At 45.5% G+C, this 19,330-nt stretch overlaps 1 protein-coding gene across 2 annotated transcripts in view; it reads right to left on the reverse strand.

The window, feature by feature from the left end:
• ATP10A (ATPase phospholipid transporting 10A (putative)) overlaps positions 1 to 19,330 on the reverse strand; it is a 203,779-nt gene that overhangs the window by 37,871 nt on the left and 146,578 nt on the right. For both annotated transcript variants that reach the window (XM_088024973.1, XM_028087269.2), the window contains exons 6-12: positions 18,597 to 18,727; positions 16,740 to 16,992; positions 13,396 to 13,613; positions 10,742 to 10,936; positions 7,719 to 8,301; positions 297 to 400; positions 77 to 203 (exon numbers count right to left, since the gene is read on the reverse strand). In XM_088024973.1, coding sequence (XP_087881099.1) covers positions 77 to 203; positions 297 to 400; positions 7,719 to 8,301; positions 10,742 to 10,936; positions 13,396 to 13,613; positions 16,740 to 16,992; positions 18,597 to 18,727 — 1,611 coding nt within the window. The remainder of the gene's footprint in view (positions 1 to 76; positions 204 to 296; positions 401 to 7,718; positions 8,302 to 10,741; positions 10,937 to 13,395; positions 13,614 to 16,739; positions 16,993 to 18,596; positions 18,728 to 19,330) is intronic.

Consider the following 19,330-nt stretch of genomic DNA (forward strand, 5'->3'; position numbering starts at 1 on the left):
TGTCACCACCCCATCCAGGACTGTCTCTGCAAATTCCACATTGCTCAGTGCAACATGTGCTCATGTGCATAATTACCCAACAGATGCAAATTTGTTTCCAGGCGAATGGCAGACTGGAAAAGAAGCTCCTCACGGTTGTCCAGGGAAGATTCTGCTTCTAAGTGGCTTTGCAACCAACAGGCATACTCTTCTTCACTCAGAACCTACGTGAGACACACTGGTGAGTGCCACATAGGCACCGAGTACCATGGGGGCAGCAGTCAGTATCCATGCTTGTGGAGGTGGCACCCACTCACCCTCTTGGCAATGCACAAGGTGCGCAGGCCTTCCACGGCGTACAGGTTGAGGTAATTCTGAGTCTTGCTTCGGATTTTCTTTTGATGCCTTCCTCTGGCATCATCTAGGTTGGAGTAGAAGCAGAAACACGGATAAGTAAGAACAACGGAGTCTGGAGGCTCGCGGACCACTCCACAAACCTCAGGTAGCTTTGCACTGTGTTGAAACAACTCTACGTATGTAGCGTACCCCAGATGAGAGGTCAGCACCACCCCAGAGGTTCTAGCCCGGAAGCTCTTCTCACCCAGCTTCCAGGCCAGCTTCCCATGAAAACAGCCATGTTTTTAAGGTCTCAATGTAGTCACACTCACAGACAAACAAAGCAGAATAGTGGTTGCCAAGAGCTGGGTTGACAAGAGGAATTGTCCAATGGGTAAAGAGTTTGTTTTGCAAGATAAAGTTCTGGAGACCTGTTGCACAGCCATGTGGATCCACTTAACACTCCTGAACTGTACACTTATTAAGAGGGTAAGTTTTAGGTCATGTGGGTTTTTTTTTTTTTTTTTAACCACAATTAAAAAGAAAGAGCTAAGTCCACTAGTAAGAGTTCTCCAGACACCCACACTGTTCTGTTTCCTGGAGACACAGCTGAGCAGACTTACTGGTTATTACCAAACTTCAGAAGTGCTGACTCGGAGCCTCACCCAACTGTGGCATCCATGACAAGGTGACACACACTTTCCTAAGTCTACCGTTTTCGTGGGCCGCCAATTATGAGTGGAAAGGCATAATGCACTTTGGTTTGTGCATGATGAAAGTATATGATGACTGTGTTTCAGGGTCAGTGCTCTAGCTGGCTGCATTTGGAATTGCATTTTGTTGCAATGCATTAAGAAGGAACATCACAAGAGCAACCTTCCCCTTTGATTTACTCCAACGCCCTCCAATAAGAGGCATGTGTGAAGCCTCCGCACTACTAGATTCATCCCGGGTCTATTTCATCACTTATAAACAGTATAGAATTTAAAGTAAAAGCTGTTATTGTAAAAAGAGCCACATCGTATTTTTGACTGTTACTAATGACCTTTGCTGAAATGGGAAGCTCATATAAAAAAAAGCTTTATTAGAGATTTTATTTATTTGTCAGAGAGAGGGAAAGAGAGCACAAGCAGGGGGAGGGGCAGAGGGAGAAGCAGGCTCCCTGTTGAGCAAGGAGCCCAATGCGAGACTCGATCCCAGGAGCTGGGATCATGACCTGAGCTAAAGGCAGACGCTTAACTGACTGAGCCACCCAGGCACCCCTAAACAATGCTTTATTAGGAGTGATCTGGTATCCTTTCACCTAGGAGGTGGATGTAAATGAAGGTACATACTCTTCCAGTTTGTGAAAAATTGTACTTGAATACAAAGTGCAGTTTCTATCCCCAGAACACCAGTAGTATTACCAGATAGAATATAAGATGTGCAAATATCACATAAAACATGCTTTTACTAAAAATATTATGTTTTTTATCTGAAATTCAAATTTAACTGGGCATTCAATATATTTTGTTTGCTGAATCTGGCAAATCTACTTACCAGTGGTGAGGCTTCTGGTCTGAGAGAGGCTGTCTACTATCTGAGTCAGGTCCTGGGCAAACTGGCCCTGGGAGAAACACTTTCACCTCTTAGACATGTGTTCTCCATAAAGAAGATAGCACCCTGAGGGCCTAAAACATTGGTTCCGGGGCAAAAAATTTTAATTATATATTTAAAACCTACTTAGGCATAGCATAAGGCACAGATATATATATACAGTACATAAACAAATATGCAGCATATCTGTGGCATTAAAATGGGAGATAATTAAAAAATGTCTAAAAAGGCTCCTTAAGGGAGCGATGAAAAAAAGAGAGATTGGAAACACCTCCCTAGATTAGATTGCTTTGCTTTAAGAATTTAAATTTCCTGAAAAGATGACACTCAAAATACGACATCTTAATTTTGACTACCATTTACTCCTGATATTGTGATAGCAATTCTCAGAAGGGGATGATAACAATATTCCAGATGCTTTATTTGAGCAAAGACATGTCTATCTGAGGGCCTTTGGAATTAGAATAATAATAATAAAGTACTTTGGTTCTCCAGAGAGGGGAGGGGAAGACTGCACTCCAGCAAAGGAGCAGCATGCAGGAGCTGAGACTGAACACTTGGTCAAAACAGAACTGATGAGCTAGAGGAGGCAGGCCAGGTGGCTCGGCACGCTGGGTGCCCTGGATGAGTGTGTGATCCCACAGGCAGCCATGTGAAGCTGTTTCTGTATGGGGCCACCACAGCAGAGCCTGGAACTGAGCCCACCCAGCCCTTCCGGGAGAGAAGCAGTGACTGCCCTGCCTCATCCCCTCAACTCCTCCAGACTTGCAGACACACACCTCCTCTGCCACTTAAGGTAAAACCTGGCTCCTGATTATCACTCAACCTCTCCTTTGTAGATTCCCAACTGCACCAGGGACTGCACAGTCCCTGGGAAGAGCCAATGTTAGGGTTTGTAGGATTGGTTCTTTATGAATGCTGGGATATGTCCACATTCTAATGGAGGGGCCAGGATGGTGGAAAGAACTCAAGCTCAAAGTGGAAGACCACCAAGTAGCTGGGGGCACCTAAGAAGAGTATATTGGGTGCTGTCCTAGAAAGCAAACCCAGGGACCCCCAGAGTTATGTGGTCAGCCCGGCTCTCCTGCACTCTTCTCAGACTGCAGGTATTCTAACCATTCACATTGCATTTTGAGTGATACTCATGCAATATCAGCCTCTTCTTTCTGATATCCTACAGGCCACCCAGATCCCATGCGGCTTTCCTATCTATGGTAGTAGGAAGAATGCTGTGTCTGCAACACAGCTACTTGGGTAATGAGCAACATCATGGGCAGAAGTGGAACCAATGCTACCCAGAGCCTCCTGGCGGGTGGTGGTGGCCTGAGGGGCCCAGAGAGAAGATCCCTGAAGCCACATCTGGGATTGGGGGGCACGCACAGTGTCTGACAGTAACAGCTCCTGTCAGTCTGTAAAGATGACTCCCATGTCACTGACCTCAAGATGCAGCAGGACTGAAAGGAACCCTCTTCCAGCTCTGGCTGAGCAGGGCAGATGGACACGGCTGGCAATGCTCAGGACCTCACAGGAAAACATCCACTCCTACACATGATTTTGACATGTGGTCTTAACATGCCCAAAGTGGTATTTCCATTTCTTCTATACTTGAGTCAAATTTATTTCTCCTATAAGGAGTTTCATCTTAGTCAGATGGTAAAATAAAAAGGTGAATTCTCTTCCTTGTTCATGCATGCATTTACTGATCCTACTGAAGAGCAGCAAAGTGTGAGGCCCATGCTAGATGGTGGGCTACTCTCCATCCTCACTCTTGGAGGAGGGTAGAGCTGTCTGGGTGTTTGGGTCTTAAACACCACACCAAGTGGCAACTGGACCAAACGTCAAGCAAGTGATTCTTAAGGGGAAGGAACCGGAGAGAAGGGAAAAGGACCTAAACTTAGACCAGACACTGTGCTAGGGGCTTGGACAGGGGCTTCTTGTGAAGTCAGCATCCTGATTTCCTCTGTGCAGATGGGAAACAGAGGCAAAGAAAGTAAGTGACTTATCCAGGGTCATTCTAGCCATAAACATAGACCTGGGATTTGAACAGAGGTCTGTAGGTACCAGGGTGGGGTGGAGCCCCCATTTTATACCCGATTCCATACAACTTCCAAGACACGATCGTGTCCTGAGAATACAACACACTAACACAGTCACATCCACCATAAGTGTAGCCTCCTCATGCCTTGTTTGCTAAAGTGTTAGGTCTCTTTGGAGAAAGATCTTAAAGATCTGAAGTCATCCAGAGGATAATACTTGTGTGCCTACCTCACTTTATCACCAGCACACAGGTACAGCAGCTCAGCTCTAATGCTCTGCTTCTGCAGCACAGGTAAGTGCTGTGCAAGTCTGCTCCTCTCCACACCCATCCACCCCACAAAGTAAAAGCTGAATGATTTATACATAAGGCCAGGGTGTCACCAGTGGATAACTTCAAGGTGACAGCTCCTCTCTTGAGAATCCAATGGGGTCTTGGAACCTCCTGAATCTTAAGTTGCTGGATGTCTACATGTACCTCTTCCCTATCAACCTATCTGACCTGCACACTGCTTGGAAATTCCTAGAGTAAGGCGGAGAGCTACACAAACTGTTTATTTTTAATTTGCCCCTTTCACTGTCATGGTTTGGGCAATGTGTAACTACAGCAATGTTGTTCTTTTACGTGTCTCTTCCATGGTGGAACAGATGGAAGGCTTTGCTTCTTCTCATCTATAGTTACCTATATATGGGTAGTAATTTCCTCCCAGAGACCTGCAGTTGTGGAGGAGGTGAGCACAACAGCAAAGCTACACTGGGGCTGCAGGATTAGGTGGAGGGGGCTACAAGGCTCCCCAGCCTGCACATAGTCTCCCTGCAACCCACCCTCCCCATCCTGACCTTGAAGTTGACTATGAGTGGTAGGAGTTGTTTGCACTTTCTCTAGAAATTTGAGAATTCTTCCTCATTTAAAAGAATGATCTGCCAGCAGAGTACAAGTGTGGTGACTATGGCAGCCTTCTTGGTTTTTCTTATGTCTTTTGCACAGCTCAGTAGGGTCCCTGGCCCTCTCTGTACGGTGGGTCCTACCTACCCCCGTGTCCTACCCTTGTTTGCTAGTGCTACCGTAGGTCTTTTACCTTATACATGACCTGCTGTATGTGGTAATGTCTGAAATACAGTGGTCCATTAAATTGTCTTTAATGAAAGGCTGTGGAAAAGGACAAAGACGATTTTTTTTTACAATATAATTAAATCTGCTCAGATAATTGCCATATCTTTTTTCTTTTGCGTAGATGCAAAATCAAATTTCGCAATAAAGAAGGCTTTATTCCAAAGCCTACATTCCAAAAATGTATTTGGAAGCTTTCTTTCCTCTTCTCCTTTTTAGAATAGTTTGAGGAGAATAGGTATTAACTCTTCTTTAAATGTTAGGCAGAATTCACCTATGAATCCATCTGGTCCTGGATTTTATTTTTTGGTAGTTTTTTGATTACCAATTCAATTTCATTACTGTTAGTCTGTTCAGATTTTCTATTTCTTCTTGAAATAGAAAATTTTCTATTTTCTATAGAAAATCTTTCTACTTCTTCAGTTTAAGAAGATTGTATGTTGCTAGAAATTTATCTATTTCTTCTAGGTTGTCCAATTTGTTAGCATATAATTTTTTTGTAGTATTCTCTATAATCCTTTGTATTCTGTGGTGTCAGTTGTTACTTCTCCTTTCTTCTTTCTGGTTTTATTTATTTGGGTCCTTTTTTATTTCTTGATGAGCCTGGCTAAGGCTTATCAATTTTGTTTATCTTTTTCAAAGAACCAGCTCATGGTTTTAATGATTTTTTCTACTGTTTTTTTTAGTCTCTATGTCATTTATTTTTGCTGTGATCTTTTATTTTATTTTATTTTATTTATTTGAGAGAGAGAATGAGAGAGAGAGAGAGCACATGAGACGGGGGAGGGTCAGAGGGAGAAGCAGACTCGATACGGGACTCGATCCTGGGACTCCAGGATCATGACCTGAGCCGAAGGCAGTCGCTTAACCAACTGAGCCACCCAGGCGCCCTTTGTTGTGATCTTTACTATTTCCTTCCTTCTACTCCTCTTAGTCTTTGTTTGTTCTTCTTTTACTAGTTCCTTTAGGCATAAGGTTAGACTGTTTATTTGAGCTTCTTGTTTTTTTGAGGTAGGCCTGTATCTCTATATACTCCCCTCTTATGATCATCTTTGCTGCATCCCATAGGTTTTGGACCACTGTATTTTCATTTTCATCTGTTTCCATATACTTTCTGATTTCTTCTTTGATTGCTTTATTGACCCTTTGGTTGCTTAGTATCATGTTGTTTAGCTTCCATGTGTTTGTGTTTTTTTCCAGTGTCCTTTTTTCTCCCCAATAAATGGTGGGAAAATTGGACAGCCACATGCAGAAGAATGAAACTGGACCACTATCTTATACATATACACAAATAAACTCAAAATGGATGAAAGACTTAAATGTGAGACCCGAAACCATAAAAATCCTAGAGGATAACATAGGCAGTAATTTCTCTGACATTGGCCATAGCCACATTTTTTCTAGACAGGTCTCCTGAGGCAAGGGAAACATAAGCATAAAATCTCCATCAAAATAAAAAGCTTCTGCACAGCAAAGGAAACAATCAACAAAACCAAAAGGCAACCTATGGAATGGGGAAATGAAGAAGACTCTTGGAATGCAAAATCAGCCTATGAATTGGATTCTATGTCCACTCTAGCACAGAACCCCTGGGGTGGAAAGGTAAATCCTGCCCTCTGGTAGGTTATTGCCATGAAAAGCTATCCAAACTGTTTTCAGAGACCTGTTTACAGCAGTTCTGCCATGGGAAAAGGATTTTCTCTGCAGAGATCCTCCAGTGCACCTCTCCACAGCAGAGTGCTGCTGTACCTGGGAGCCAGGAGTCCCGTTCGGAGGCACTGAGATTGTGGCGAAAGGACTGTGGGAAGTAAAGTATTCTCTAGCTCCATCCCAGAGCTCTGGAAAGGACACACCCAGTGGACAGGCTTTCACAGCAGGTTATACCTAGAGATGTTTCCAGGATACAACAGACAGGGAGACTGCAGGTCAGGCAGCAGAACCACAGCATGTACCCCTGTGTCTGCCAAAAGCATCTTCACCTCCATTCCACCTCTCTCCCTGGACGTCAGACGGGCACGCCTTCATCCTCCAAGTAGAGAGGAGGGGTGACCACGTTTACAAACGGGGACCTAGGCCAGTCACCAGTGGTTTTCAAATTCCTTTTTTTAAACACAGAAGTTATATGGAACTCTAGTACATGAAAGAGACTAAGATGGAGCTGCTCTGTCCGAAGGTGGGACAGATGGTGGTTGAGAGGCCAGCAGCCTCCACTACCTAGGCTCTCACTGTGGCCTGAGGCAGCTCCACAATTGGGCTACAAACCATGACCTGAGGTCAGGCAGCTGGGTAAGAACCTCCATAGAAGACACAGTCCAGGCAATCAGAGAGCAGGAAGGAACATTCTGGAACTTCTAGTCTAAAAGTTCTTAACCTTCATTGTCCAGATTTAAAATGATGCTAGGCCTCCCCCCCAAGTGACCTTCGACCCCACTGTTCTAAGGTGAGTTCAGGCACCGAAGCCCTCCATCCTCCAGCCCCCAGTGCATTCGAGTCCAAACCCCTCAAAGGAGGAACGGGTGATCCAGAGAGGCAAACCTCTGATGGGCACTGCTTTAGAAAAGGCTTAATGAAATCCAACGGGAAGGGACTGAGGGAAGGGGCTAATTTATTGGGACTTCCACCTGGAGCTGGGGGTGCTGCCCAGTGGAGGGGAGCTGGATACCTGAGGAGCAAGGCAGCAAGAGGTCCATGACCACTGAGTCGGCTCCTTTGGTGTAGACATTGATCTCATCGGTGAGTGGATGCCGGATCACCACTGACATCCTCTTGCGGATAGAGTCGAAGCCCAGTGTGTGCAGGAGCTCGAAGGTGAGCCTGCCCAGGTGGGGCAGCTCCACGGACACCTGGTCGTGCAGCCGGTCCACCAGCGCGCAGTTGTAGGCCCGCGCAGCATACACAAGCGCCGCCTCGTCGGGGCTCTCTGCCTCATAGCGAAGCTCCCGTTCCTGCTCCCGCTGCAGCTTCTGCTCCTGGGCAGTGTGCTCTGGGCCCCAGCTGGCAGCCCCACTGCTATAACCATTGCTGGCGATGGCCGCGGCTTGCTGGCCTAGCCTCTCCTCCAGCTTGAACAGTGTGCTGTCATTGGATAGGGTGGACAGAAAGTTGGACCCTGACTTGTGGGTGGCTTTGTTGGCGGTCAGGCTCCCGATGCTGCTGCAGCCTGAGGTCAGGCGGCTGGGTGAGAACCTCCGTAGGAAGTCTTCTATCGTCTTCACGGGGGACTTCACCTCAAATCTTACTCTCACCTGCAAGAGAAGCAGTCAGAAGACATGTGAGGTATATCCAAAGGCCAAACCCACACTGCCACAGGGCACTTCCTCACTTCCCCCGTGAGGGCTCAGAGCACAGAGTTCCCGTTTCCCAGATTTGGGGGCACACAACCAGAGCCAGCATTTCTTCCTTGAGAACGTCCTTTGGCCTCTTCCATTTCACTTAAGCAAAAATTAGCAACATACATTCTTTTAGAATGTGATCGCCTGGGTAGCCACACGGAGGCCCTGGACTGACTCAGGGAGTGTGTGGCTAGTGGTACCTGCAGGCTTTGAGACTATCCCCTCTGCTAGCTGTCCCTGCACTGCAATGTCCCACTGCTTTGCAGAAAAGGTTCAGAAAAACATGCCTGTCACTATCACCTGGCACAAAACCCTGGCACAAATCCCTCCCCCCCATTACAAAATGCATTTACAAAAGACCAGTTTATACAGTCCTTTGAATTATGTCCATATAAAATTTAAATAACACTCCCAGACCCAAAAACTTTTCTAAACAAATTAAATGCTTGGACAAATTCAGGATTCAAATCATTTAGCACATTTTTTTAAAGTCACAATAAATCGCATATCTTCTAACAAGAAGTGAAAACAACAAAATAACAGTTAAATACATTTGCTCAAGTCCCAAAAAGCTCAACGATGCAGCAACAGCAATACTTTATTTAAATGAGTACTGTTCACTAATGCTAGTATAATATTCCTATTTTAACTTTCTGCTAGAAAACAGATTTAGAGCAAATGTTGCAACAAGCAAAACATTGAATTATAGTTAGCCTTAAATTTCCATAATTTTCCCCATGTGACTAAAGTTGTAAATTACATAATAGCCTGCAGAAAAGTCAGGTATTTGGTAAAGCAGGGCACATGGGACCAATTTTGATAAAGGTGCTTTTTTGTTCCTATAATGACTTTAAATGTGCTACATATTCAAGGGGGGGATTCAAGCAGCCACACTGGAGTGCCTACTGGCTCCAAATACCCTGAAAGATCGCACTCACTAATATGTGGAAAGAGGAGTGCATCCAGAGACCTACTCATCTGCAGTCTGAGGGTGGGGGATTAAATATTCTGCTCCCTATGTGGAACACACTGCCTATGTGACCATCACCACATGCCTCAGTTATGTTGGGATCTCTCTCACTTATTCAGTAGTTGCAGCAATGCCTGGGTCTCAGACAGGTCTAACTAGAAACCAGACACTTCTCCAGGGATGCATGCCAGCAGGACTGAATATAGAGTGGTGGAAGAATCCAAAGGCCAGATGAAGGATGCTGAGGCAGCTAAGAGGTGAGCTGCACCAGGAAGCAGCCCTCACCTAAGGCAGACGGTGCAATCCTGCAGTCTTTGGGTGGTGGGGACCTTGTCCACTCTGGACCCACCAGGCCCCCTGGGGCTTCTGCAGGCCAGTGTGGCAGGAGCAGGAGCATGGGGGTGGGGGGGTGCATTACTGCCAGGTATGCTGCTGTGAAGAGAGCAGAGACCCTGGTTTACCCCACATGACACACCAATGGCTCCATCAGTGGAACCTGCTAGAAGAGTTGACTCAAGAGGAGGGAAAGAGGTCTGGGAGAGTGGGGAGTTGAGGGGCAGGTCTATGGCATGCATCTAGTTCTAGAGCACCTTCGTTTTTATCCATTTAAAGTTGCTCAGCTGCATTATGCCCATCCCTCCTTAGGTGCACCTCCTACACACACACCTCCTGGCTTACCTAGAGGACTTCCTGAGAAACACTGGGGTTATAAAGGACCTGTCTGCCCATGAAACTTTACTCTCTTCAGAGAGAACCTTATAATTACCCAAGCAAAAACCAACTTGGGTATTGCTATGTTTCCACCATCTTAAGTAACCTCAGATTGATTTTCGACCACTTCTCCTTTAAAGACAATGTTAAAGGCCCTTTTAACATCAAATACATTTATTGTGTGCTCTGAGCCCTTCCTCTAAAACCTCACCACTGCCCCCATGTCACAGATAAGATCCCTAAGGGACAGGTGGGGAATGGCTTGTCCAAAGCCACTCAGCCTGTTGGTAAAGTCAAGATTCAAGTCCAGGCGATTTGTCTGGGCCCCAAGCCTGTCCTGTCCACTCTCTTGTGAGAATCTGGAACCCTGAAGCTCTGTGTAGATTGTGCAGGGTAGCCCCATTCCAGTGCAGGCTATTATATGCCCCACCCATCATGGGCTCAGAAGTTTTTCCTCTCCCTTTGGCCCCAATCCCCTTACCTGTCCACGGTAGCCTGGGGACGGCACCACAGAATCAGTGAGCTGGCTTGCCCTCCACAAAGCCCCTTACTATATCCCCTTAAACCTGAGAGGCAGTGCTGAGCAGTCCTCCTGGGAAGGTTAGACTGACAACACTGGGACCATGCTGAAGGTCAAAGGCGTCGGCTTCACAGGGATACCCCAGAGCTTGCCTTTTGTCGTGGCTGGTCCGGGGATGTGACTACTACTGTGTTGCAGATGGTGAGTGCGATGAAGAAGTCGAACACGTCAGAGAGCTCTGGTGAAAGGTGGGCCAGTGGGCGTTCCTGGGGCCTTGCGGTGGCCAGGCGCCTGTCACATTCACTCACCTTCTCCAACAGCTTTGGATCGGGTGTGATGTCTTTCTCCTGGAAGAAGACAGAGACTGAGGGGTGAGTATAACCCAGTGAAAGCGTCTTAGTGCTTGACTGTTTAAGGCACCCTGATTTCAGTATAAGCTCTAAAGACACCTTCATCTGACTCACATACATATGCCATTTTATAGTGATGAATAATGTATAATTGGTACAAGAATATATGACTTACATATGGAATGAAATGCATATGTTCTTATATATAACACACATGTTCTCATTATAAAATAATACAGCTAAGAATATATGTTATTATAACATATCTGACTCAGAGAGATTTGAAAAAGACAGAGGGAAAATTTAACAAATCTGTATCACATCACCTCACAGTAATACATACTTTTTGAAACACACACTTCTTTGACCCCTTCCAGTCTTTTTTCTGTATATTTACATTTTACATCATCAAATATTTTATACATTTCCTTTTGACATAAACCCAGAAATGGAGTTGCTGGATCATACAGTAATTCTATTTTTTAAGTTTTTGAGGAACCTCCATACTGTTTTCCACCATGGCTGTACCAGTTTGCGTTCCCACCAACAGTGCATGAGGGTTCCCTTTTCCCCACATCCTTGCCACCACTTCTTATCTCTTGGCTTTTTGATGACAGCCGTTCTAAGAGGTGTGAAGTGATTGTCTCATTATACTTTTAATTTGCATTCCCACCTTAAATTTATACAATGTTATATGTCAATTATATCTCAATAAAAAAATTTATACATAAATTGGCAGTGTCCATTCTCCCCAAAACACTATATACAGCTGATCCTTGAACAATGCAGGGATTGGGATGCTGATCTCTGTGCAGGTGAAAAGTCTATATAACTTTTGACACTCCTAAAATTAGTCTACTACTTACTGGAAGCCTTACTGATAACATAAACAGTTGACTAATAATATATTTTGTTTGTTATATGTATTATATACTATATTCTTACAATTATGTAAGCTAGAGAAAAGAAAATATTATTATTAAGGGGCGCCTGGGTGGCTCGGTTGGCTAAGCGTCTGCCTTCAGCTCAGGTCAAGATCCCGGGGTCCTGGGATGGACCCCCATGTTGGGCTCCCTGCTCGGTGGGGAACCTGCTTCTCCTTCTCCCCATCCCCCTGCTTGTGGTCTTTCTCTCTCCCCCTCTGCCCCTCTTCCCCATTCATGCTCTCTCTCTGGTTCTCTCCCTCTCTCTCAAAATAAATAAAATCTTTAAAAAATTTTTAAAAAAGAAAATATTATTATGAAAGTCATAAAGAAAATACAGTATTGTATTTATTTTTAAAAATCTGCATGTAAGTTGCCCTGCACAGTTCAGACCTGTGCTGTTCCATGGTCAACTGTAGTCTGAACTTTTCCAGACTTTTAACAACCTCAAAACAGACACACTATGATTCATTTGGCCATTCTTTTATCACTGAATACATTTTTTTTCACTGACAAACTGCTATACATAGAAAACTTTGGCTGAATCCCTAAATTCCTAGGTCAGGAAGTTTGAATATTTCAAATACTCTGGACCCATATTGCTAAATCGATTCCAGGAAAGCTTGCTCCAACACAGTCCCCCTCCTGTCAAGCATGAGGGCCCTCCTCCCAGGTACCCCTGCATAAACCCACCAATCAGCGACCGCCATGTAATGGCAGCCTCTGTACGGGTTTCTAAGGACAGAAGAGAATGAGGCCAAATGGTCCACAGAGGGACCAAAATGGATTCTCCCTCTCTGCTCTTAAAACATTTCAGAAGTGAAAGGTTTTTAGAGAGCCCCACTCACTCACTTCTGGAAATTTCCCTGCCTGACCAGAATGGTCCATAAATGTTTGGGCAGCTGTCAAGACAAGGGAGAAAGAAGATTTTTTTTTTTTTTTTAAAGATTTTATTTATTTATTTGACAGAGAGAGACACAGCAAGAGAGGGAACACAAGCAGGGGAGTGGGAGAGGGAGAAGCAGGCTTCCCGCGGAGCAGGGAGCCCGATGCCCGATCCCAGGGTCCTGGGATCATGACCCGAGCCGAAGGCAGATGCTTAACGACTGAGCCACCCAGATGCCCCAAGGGAGAAAGAAGTTTATTGGATTTGGGCTCATCTAATTAAAACTCCCCCCCTCCCCTCGCCCGGCTTTGCTTTTTCACAGTTGTCATCCTGACCTGATGTTTTATTCATTTCATCTGGCAGGACAGACTTCCTCTCCAGCACCCATCTGGAGAGTTCACCGGCAATCCCCCATCCTTAGAGGCCCAGGCAAAGGGGCTGTGTCAGCGTTTCAGGAAAGATACACGGGTGAGGGGAGAAGGTGTTGGCCATAAAAGTTCTGTTAACTGAGCAGAGCTAAACCCCCAGCAACAGCTCATTTGTATTGTTATGTGCGGATACTTCGGAGGAATGAAGGGAAATAGCAGGACCAGGAAAGGTGAGGCTGCCCCAGCATGGGCAGCTGCCGTCCTCTGAGTGGGACTCACCATGGGGCTGCTGAAGGCCGTGTGCTTGGACAGCATGCTGGCCCGCTTGGCCTCGGCCCGGCTGCCTGTGCGCCGGTGTGACTTGGTGCTCTGGGTCCTGTGCATGACGCGAACGCTCTGGTGGCTCCCGATGCTGCCGCGCTGGGGCAGCGATCCCCCTCTGGGCACTGCCTCTTCCTCTTCGGAGTCTGCCTCCTGGTACCTGGCCAGACGCTGGGCTGTGGGCAGAGGGACATGGGGTGACACGTCACAGGGAGACTAGGAAAATGAAACTGATTCAGAGCACTTGCCACCCTCACTTTCTTAAAGGCAAGGCCACATTTAATGAGTTTCCACTGAGAGATGGAGGCCGCTCTCATTCTATCTGGACCTATAGTCAACCCGGTGAGGCTGACATTCTCAACCCCAAGCACAAATGAGCACACTGAGTCACAGAGAACGTAAGGAGCTTGCTAAGTACATAGGACTCAAAAGGGTGGAGATGGCATCCAGGTCAAGGTGATGCCAAAGCTCAGGTCCAGTGCATTTTGGCACAGTGGCCATCACAGTCCACAAACAAGTAAGGAGGGGACAGATAGATTCACATACAGCCCCCTCTATTCAGGTGGACCCTAGGTGTGATGAATGGGGTTTGGGCAGCAGACAACAGGGGCAAAAGAAGGGAAGACAGTGAAGGCCTAGCCCACAGAGTAACCTGGCTCCAGGATTTGCCCTTTAACCTGGGGTCATGGAACCACCTGGCTCACTGGGGCTGTCAGGACAGATCACATGTTGAATGTCTGCCCTGCAATCACACAGAAATAATGGTTCTCAGGCTGTGTTATGGTACTTTACCATGGGGAATCCTTGTTCAAGGCCAGGTAGGTGGTGGGTACTGTCTGCATTTACACTGTATGGATGAAGGTCTACCCAACAGGGAGACTAACAGTCCTTGTGGGTTGCACAGGGCGGACAAATGCCACCAGGATATCGACCCAGCAGGTAAAGCTCCACTGAAGACGACCTTGACTGCATGGCATGGCTATGCTTGAGCCCTCAAGGGGGCACTGCCCAGCAAAAATCCTTGTGGCTACATGGCCACTCAGTGAATTACGAGGTACATCTGCACTGCTTCTTGCTAATGGAGGGCTCTGAACACATTTTTCTGGCTTTCCCCAGTTAGTTCAGCTTGTTTCATCACAGACAAGCAAGGAGACTATTCATGAAGATTACTCATGCAAAACAAGCAATTACTAAGAACTTCCAGGGCAGGTCCAGCGCTGGGTGTGAGCACAAGGTATCTTAACACAAGGTGGCCTGCCTGAGGGGCTAAGAAGGGCCCTCCAATCTGGGCATGCCTGTGGCATTGGTCTGTCCTGTGAGCTAGGTCTTATATTCAGCATCTTTCATCAGGAAGACTTTTCTTTAGGGATGAGGAAAACAGAGATAAGGAAAGATAAGTTACCCATGGTCACAAGGCCAAGGAACTGCCAACACCAGGATCCAACTCAGGGAGTTCCTCACCCCAGAAGCAAATCTCCTCTGCCCGTCCCACCCACTCCTGGCTGATGGAAGTCCCAGTTTGGTGGTGAATGAATGGCAAGGAAGAACAAAGCCCAGACACAGTGCTGTCAAGCTTCTGGGCTTGTGCATTAGGAGCGTGGTGTCAGCCTCTCGAAGGATACACCAGCCTATCCCACCCTCCTACAGCAGTAGTTGGATTTTAGCCTAAACACAGCAATCCCTCAGACCACTGCTGATGTGTCTGTGGTCTACAATGAGGCAGCAGTTTCTGACCAGCAGTGCCTGAGCGATGCCCTCAGTGTCGAGGGAAGGCAGAAAGCAGGTAGGTGATGCCTCATTTGGGACACACAACGTAACTGGGACGTAAGTTCAGAAATGGCCAAACCCACAGTCTCCATGTGAACTGGGTTCATCGCACAAAGCCAAAGTCATCTGAATTCATTTTACTAATGCGATCTGAGAGGTCAGGTCATGGGTAATAACAGCTGACATTGCTCTTGGCCCCAGGTGCATGTCAATGACTGATCACAGCATTTCTTTCAAACATGCAGCAGCGAGGCTGGCTTGCTTTGGTCTTCACCAGAAATGCTTTCCTGTGTCTTCTAGAGGCAATGCAATCCTTTGATTTTATGATAAGCATCTGACAACTGTCAAAATTTTTCTGTAATCTTAGCTGGGACTCTGCCCATGGAGTCTCAGGTCCAGCTTTCAGAGGCTGCTTCTGACCCAACTTCAGACCTGGGTCTCTGGCTCCTTTACAATTAGGCTAAGCTCTGCTTTCAGGAAAATGAGCTCTTCTGCACAAGGCTGAGGAGTTATGGAAGGTGAGAGTGCAAGGGGGACAGGTGGACAGTGACTGACCATTTATTTTGGTTGGCAAATAAAGCAATAAACATAGTGGATAAGTTCCTATGTCTTCTATTTAATATGATTACTTTAATTTTACATAAAGGGCCTTTGTGGATATCGTAATTCTTGGTTTCATGAAACTTGCAAAAATCCCATGCCTCTAACAGATCTTTCCCGCCATATCCCACTAAAGAACAGTTTCCTAATGAAGCCCACATACTGACTCCTGTTCTATTATTTGCTTCTGTTCCCATGGCAAGACTACTTTCATGTTCTCAGATGCTGTTACAGGAAGGAGAGGGGTGCTGGTTGCAGAGCTGGCACACCTTATCATGGTGCCCTCTCCTGGCTCAGATGGCTGGATGGTTCCAGTCATACCCTCTGCTTATGAAGTGGAGAGCTCCTATATGGGTTCAGGGAGGACAGAGGCAGCAAAGGGTAAGGAAAAGAGAGGCAGGAGGAGCAACCACCTGTAAAATTCAAACGGGAGTGATATTTCTTTCCAGCTTCCATGAACATCATTTTCTAAGGGAAAAAATACAGCATGAATTGCCCAATGCCCTTCTGAGAATTTTCAGCTAATAACAAGGAGGTTGATGGGTGACAACAAAAGCATCTCTTCATTTTTTGGTGCAGCAAAGAGACTGGGTGCCTCAGAAGTGACTTCCTCAAGAATGCCCTTCTTGGTTCTCTTGTCTGGCAGAAAGTGAGTGTTTGAGCAGATGCCCACCACACTGAGATACTGCAGTGAACAGGGCACTGTCAGCAACATGGAATTCTATATTTGCTTCTATAAATGCTGCCCTGCTTCAGTCTCCTGAGTTGCTCTAACAGCCTTTCTATGTTTTATTCTCTCTCAAAAATCAGCAATCCCTGAAGCTTGTATGTGTATGTGTGCATGTGTGTTTGTGTGTGCACGCACATGTGCATGCAGCTTTGATACAGAGGCTCTCTGTCCAGCCCAGACTGGGAGTCCCCATCCCCAGACTCACCATTTGCATCATGGGAATATTCTATGCCAGACACAGTGCATCTTCGGAAAACCATCTTATTTTCAGTTAAAGTGCCTGTTTTATCTGAGAAGATATATTGTATCTGCCCTAAGTCTTCCGTGATGTTCAGAGCTCGACACTGCAGCTGCGAGTCCGTTTCTTCGTCATACAACTCTGTGTCCTGATGAATGAAGTACACTTGGCATACTTTAACAATTTCAATGGAAACATATAAGGAAATTGGGATTAAAACCTAGAAGACATAAGGCATACACATGAACAATTATGAGGACCAGGGAGCAGCAGTAGTAGTCCAAACTATTGAAATGACAAATGACTACAACCACAAGTAAGTAGGGACTATACTGTACCTTTAAGAGCTTAACCAGGTTGGTTTAGAGTCAGTATTGGAAAAGTATTAGGATATTGGCAAAGAGTTTAAACTAGGACAGCCTATGGTGTCACTGCGGAGCATAAATCCACTATCGTATCTGGAAGAATGGTAACCATGGCTTGGATAGAAGCAAGCATTTTCGTATTACTAAGTTGTGCTTGAGAGAAGCTAGGAAAGGAAAGAGGAGAGAGAGAGAAAAAAAAAAAAAACACATGGCACAGTCAGAGTCCTCATAAGCAAAGTCACCTCGCACCACAGCGGCACTCGGCCCCCAGGCTCTCCCAGGGCTCCCGGCAACAAGAGCTGCCCATCCCGTGGACACAACCCCACAGTCCAGAAGAGACAGTCTTTCCAGAGGCTGGTTGTATTGAAGGACAATTTCTGGGATCTTGTATGATACAGAGCAAAGGGAAGAAGGCTTTGAGAAGAATATTCACAGTTACACTTTGACAATTTAAGAATAATCTTCATGACATCAATGTTTAAATTTTTTTTGAATGACAGTATTGAACTGATGTTCATGGGCTCAGAATATCATATCCAGACAGACTAACTGGGTTCTCCTGGTAACATAATGTTAATGCAACACCTACTACAGTACCATGCCTACCATAGAACTACTACTAGTACAAAGCGAGAACCAAATGTGCACTCATAAAAAAGACTAATTTAGGAAGTTCCTGCTGTATGAAACACATGTGATAAAGGCAGTAGAGCTCCCCTCATAGGCAAAGGCTAAGCAGAGGTCCTCTGTGCACTTTGTCTTCCTAACATGACACTCACTGACCCTTCTCTACTCTTGAACAAGCCTTTTGGGCAAAGGTTCTCAGTTAGTGATGGGGAATTGCTCATGAGCATGTGAACTAATAATACTAACAGTAACAGTAATAAAAATAATAAAAACCAATGCTGCAAAATGCAATTGTGATATCCGGAATTGAATCCTGGTACAGATAGAGCATGTCAGTGCAAAGACTAGTAGAACCCAAATGACATCTAGAATTTATGGCAAAGTACCAAAGTTGGTTTCTTGGTTTCGACAATGTAGCATAGTAATATAATATGTTCACGTTAGGGGACTCTGGGTAAGGGACATATGGGAACTCTCTACACTATTTTTTGCAACTTGTCTGTAAATCTTAAAATTATCCCAAAATAAAATTTAGGGTTTTTTTTTTTTAAGAAGTAATGGAATGGAAAAATAAAACACACACAATGATCCAAAAACCAACCCTGTAAGGCCTAAGAATCTTAGGAACAGCAAAGGAGAATGTTAACTTGAAAAGCACCCAAAAAAGACCCTATAGATAAATTAGGGGAAAAGTAAGAAGCAGAACATTAGGCAGGTGTATCTCTGGTCCTCCCAGATGCAGAATTTATAGGACCTTCTTAGCAGAGTGTAATGACTTTAAGTTCTTACCAGAAAAGTAAAGCAATTATCATATGGTACTTAGTACTGTTACCTGCAGAACTATTATCATTGTCAAAAACGAGTAAACTGCAGCTGTGACTGGGGATAAAGAGCTGCCATCAGACTCAGGGACATCAAATAATGATTTCTTCTCTTGATACCGCCGTACCCACAGTCCGTGTCCTACAGCAACATTCAAAAAGAAACATCATTCACCCAATGGGAAAAAAAGACACTGCTAGTGCAAAGTAAAGCAAAACTGTAAGACTATGGACACAGGTACATTGGGTCTCATTAGCCTGCCTTGCATGTAAGAAAGCAAAAGCGCATGGCAGGTATGGTTGGCACCCACAGTCAGACTGCTGGAAGGCACTGGTTCTTGGATTCTTCCTCACATCAGGCATTTCCCATTATTGGCACTGAAAAGCACACTGGTCATGAGGCAGAAATTGGATATGTGCTGGCAGCTACCAATGGGAAAATCCCCAAAGAGGAATTTCCCAGTGTGTGCCTCACAAAGCACCAGTCTTGTCAGTAGGCCCCGGATATTGCCCATTATTGACCCTTGCTACAGATTCAAATTGCACATGTCATGGACTCTCAGAAGGCAATGGCATTGCACAGTTTTTCATCAGCTGGGTCCCACACCTGATAACAGAAGCCCCTTCCGTATCCTGTATACCTATGTCTTTCACCACTGAGCTCCAAGACCACATCACACTCATCTGCTTCACAATGGTAGCTGGGCGGGGGATATGGTGAAGATCATTTACCCAGAGGTGAAAT

Source organism: Eumetopias jubatus, unplaced genomic scaffold, assembly GCF_037043125.1.
Source record: "Eumetopias jubatus isolate StellerSeaLion01/CBP00866 unplaced genomic scaffold, mEumJub1_p1.0 scaffold_7, whole genome shotgun sequence".
NCBI classification, from domain to species: Eukaryota; Metazoa; Chordata; class Mammalia; order Carnivora; family Otariidae; genus Eumetopias; species Eumetopias jubatus.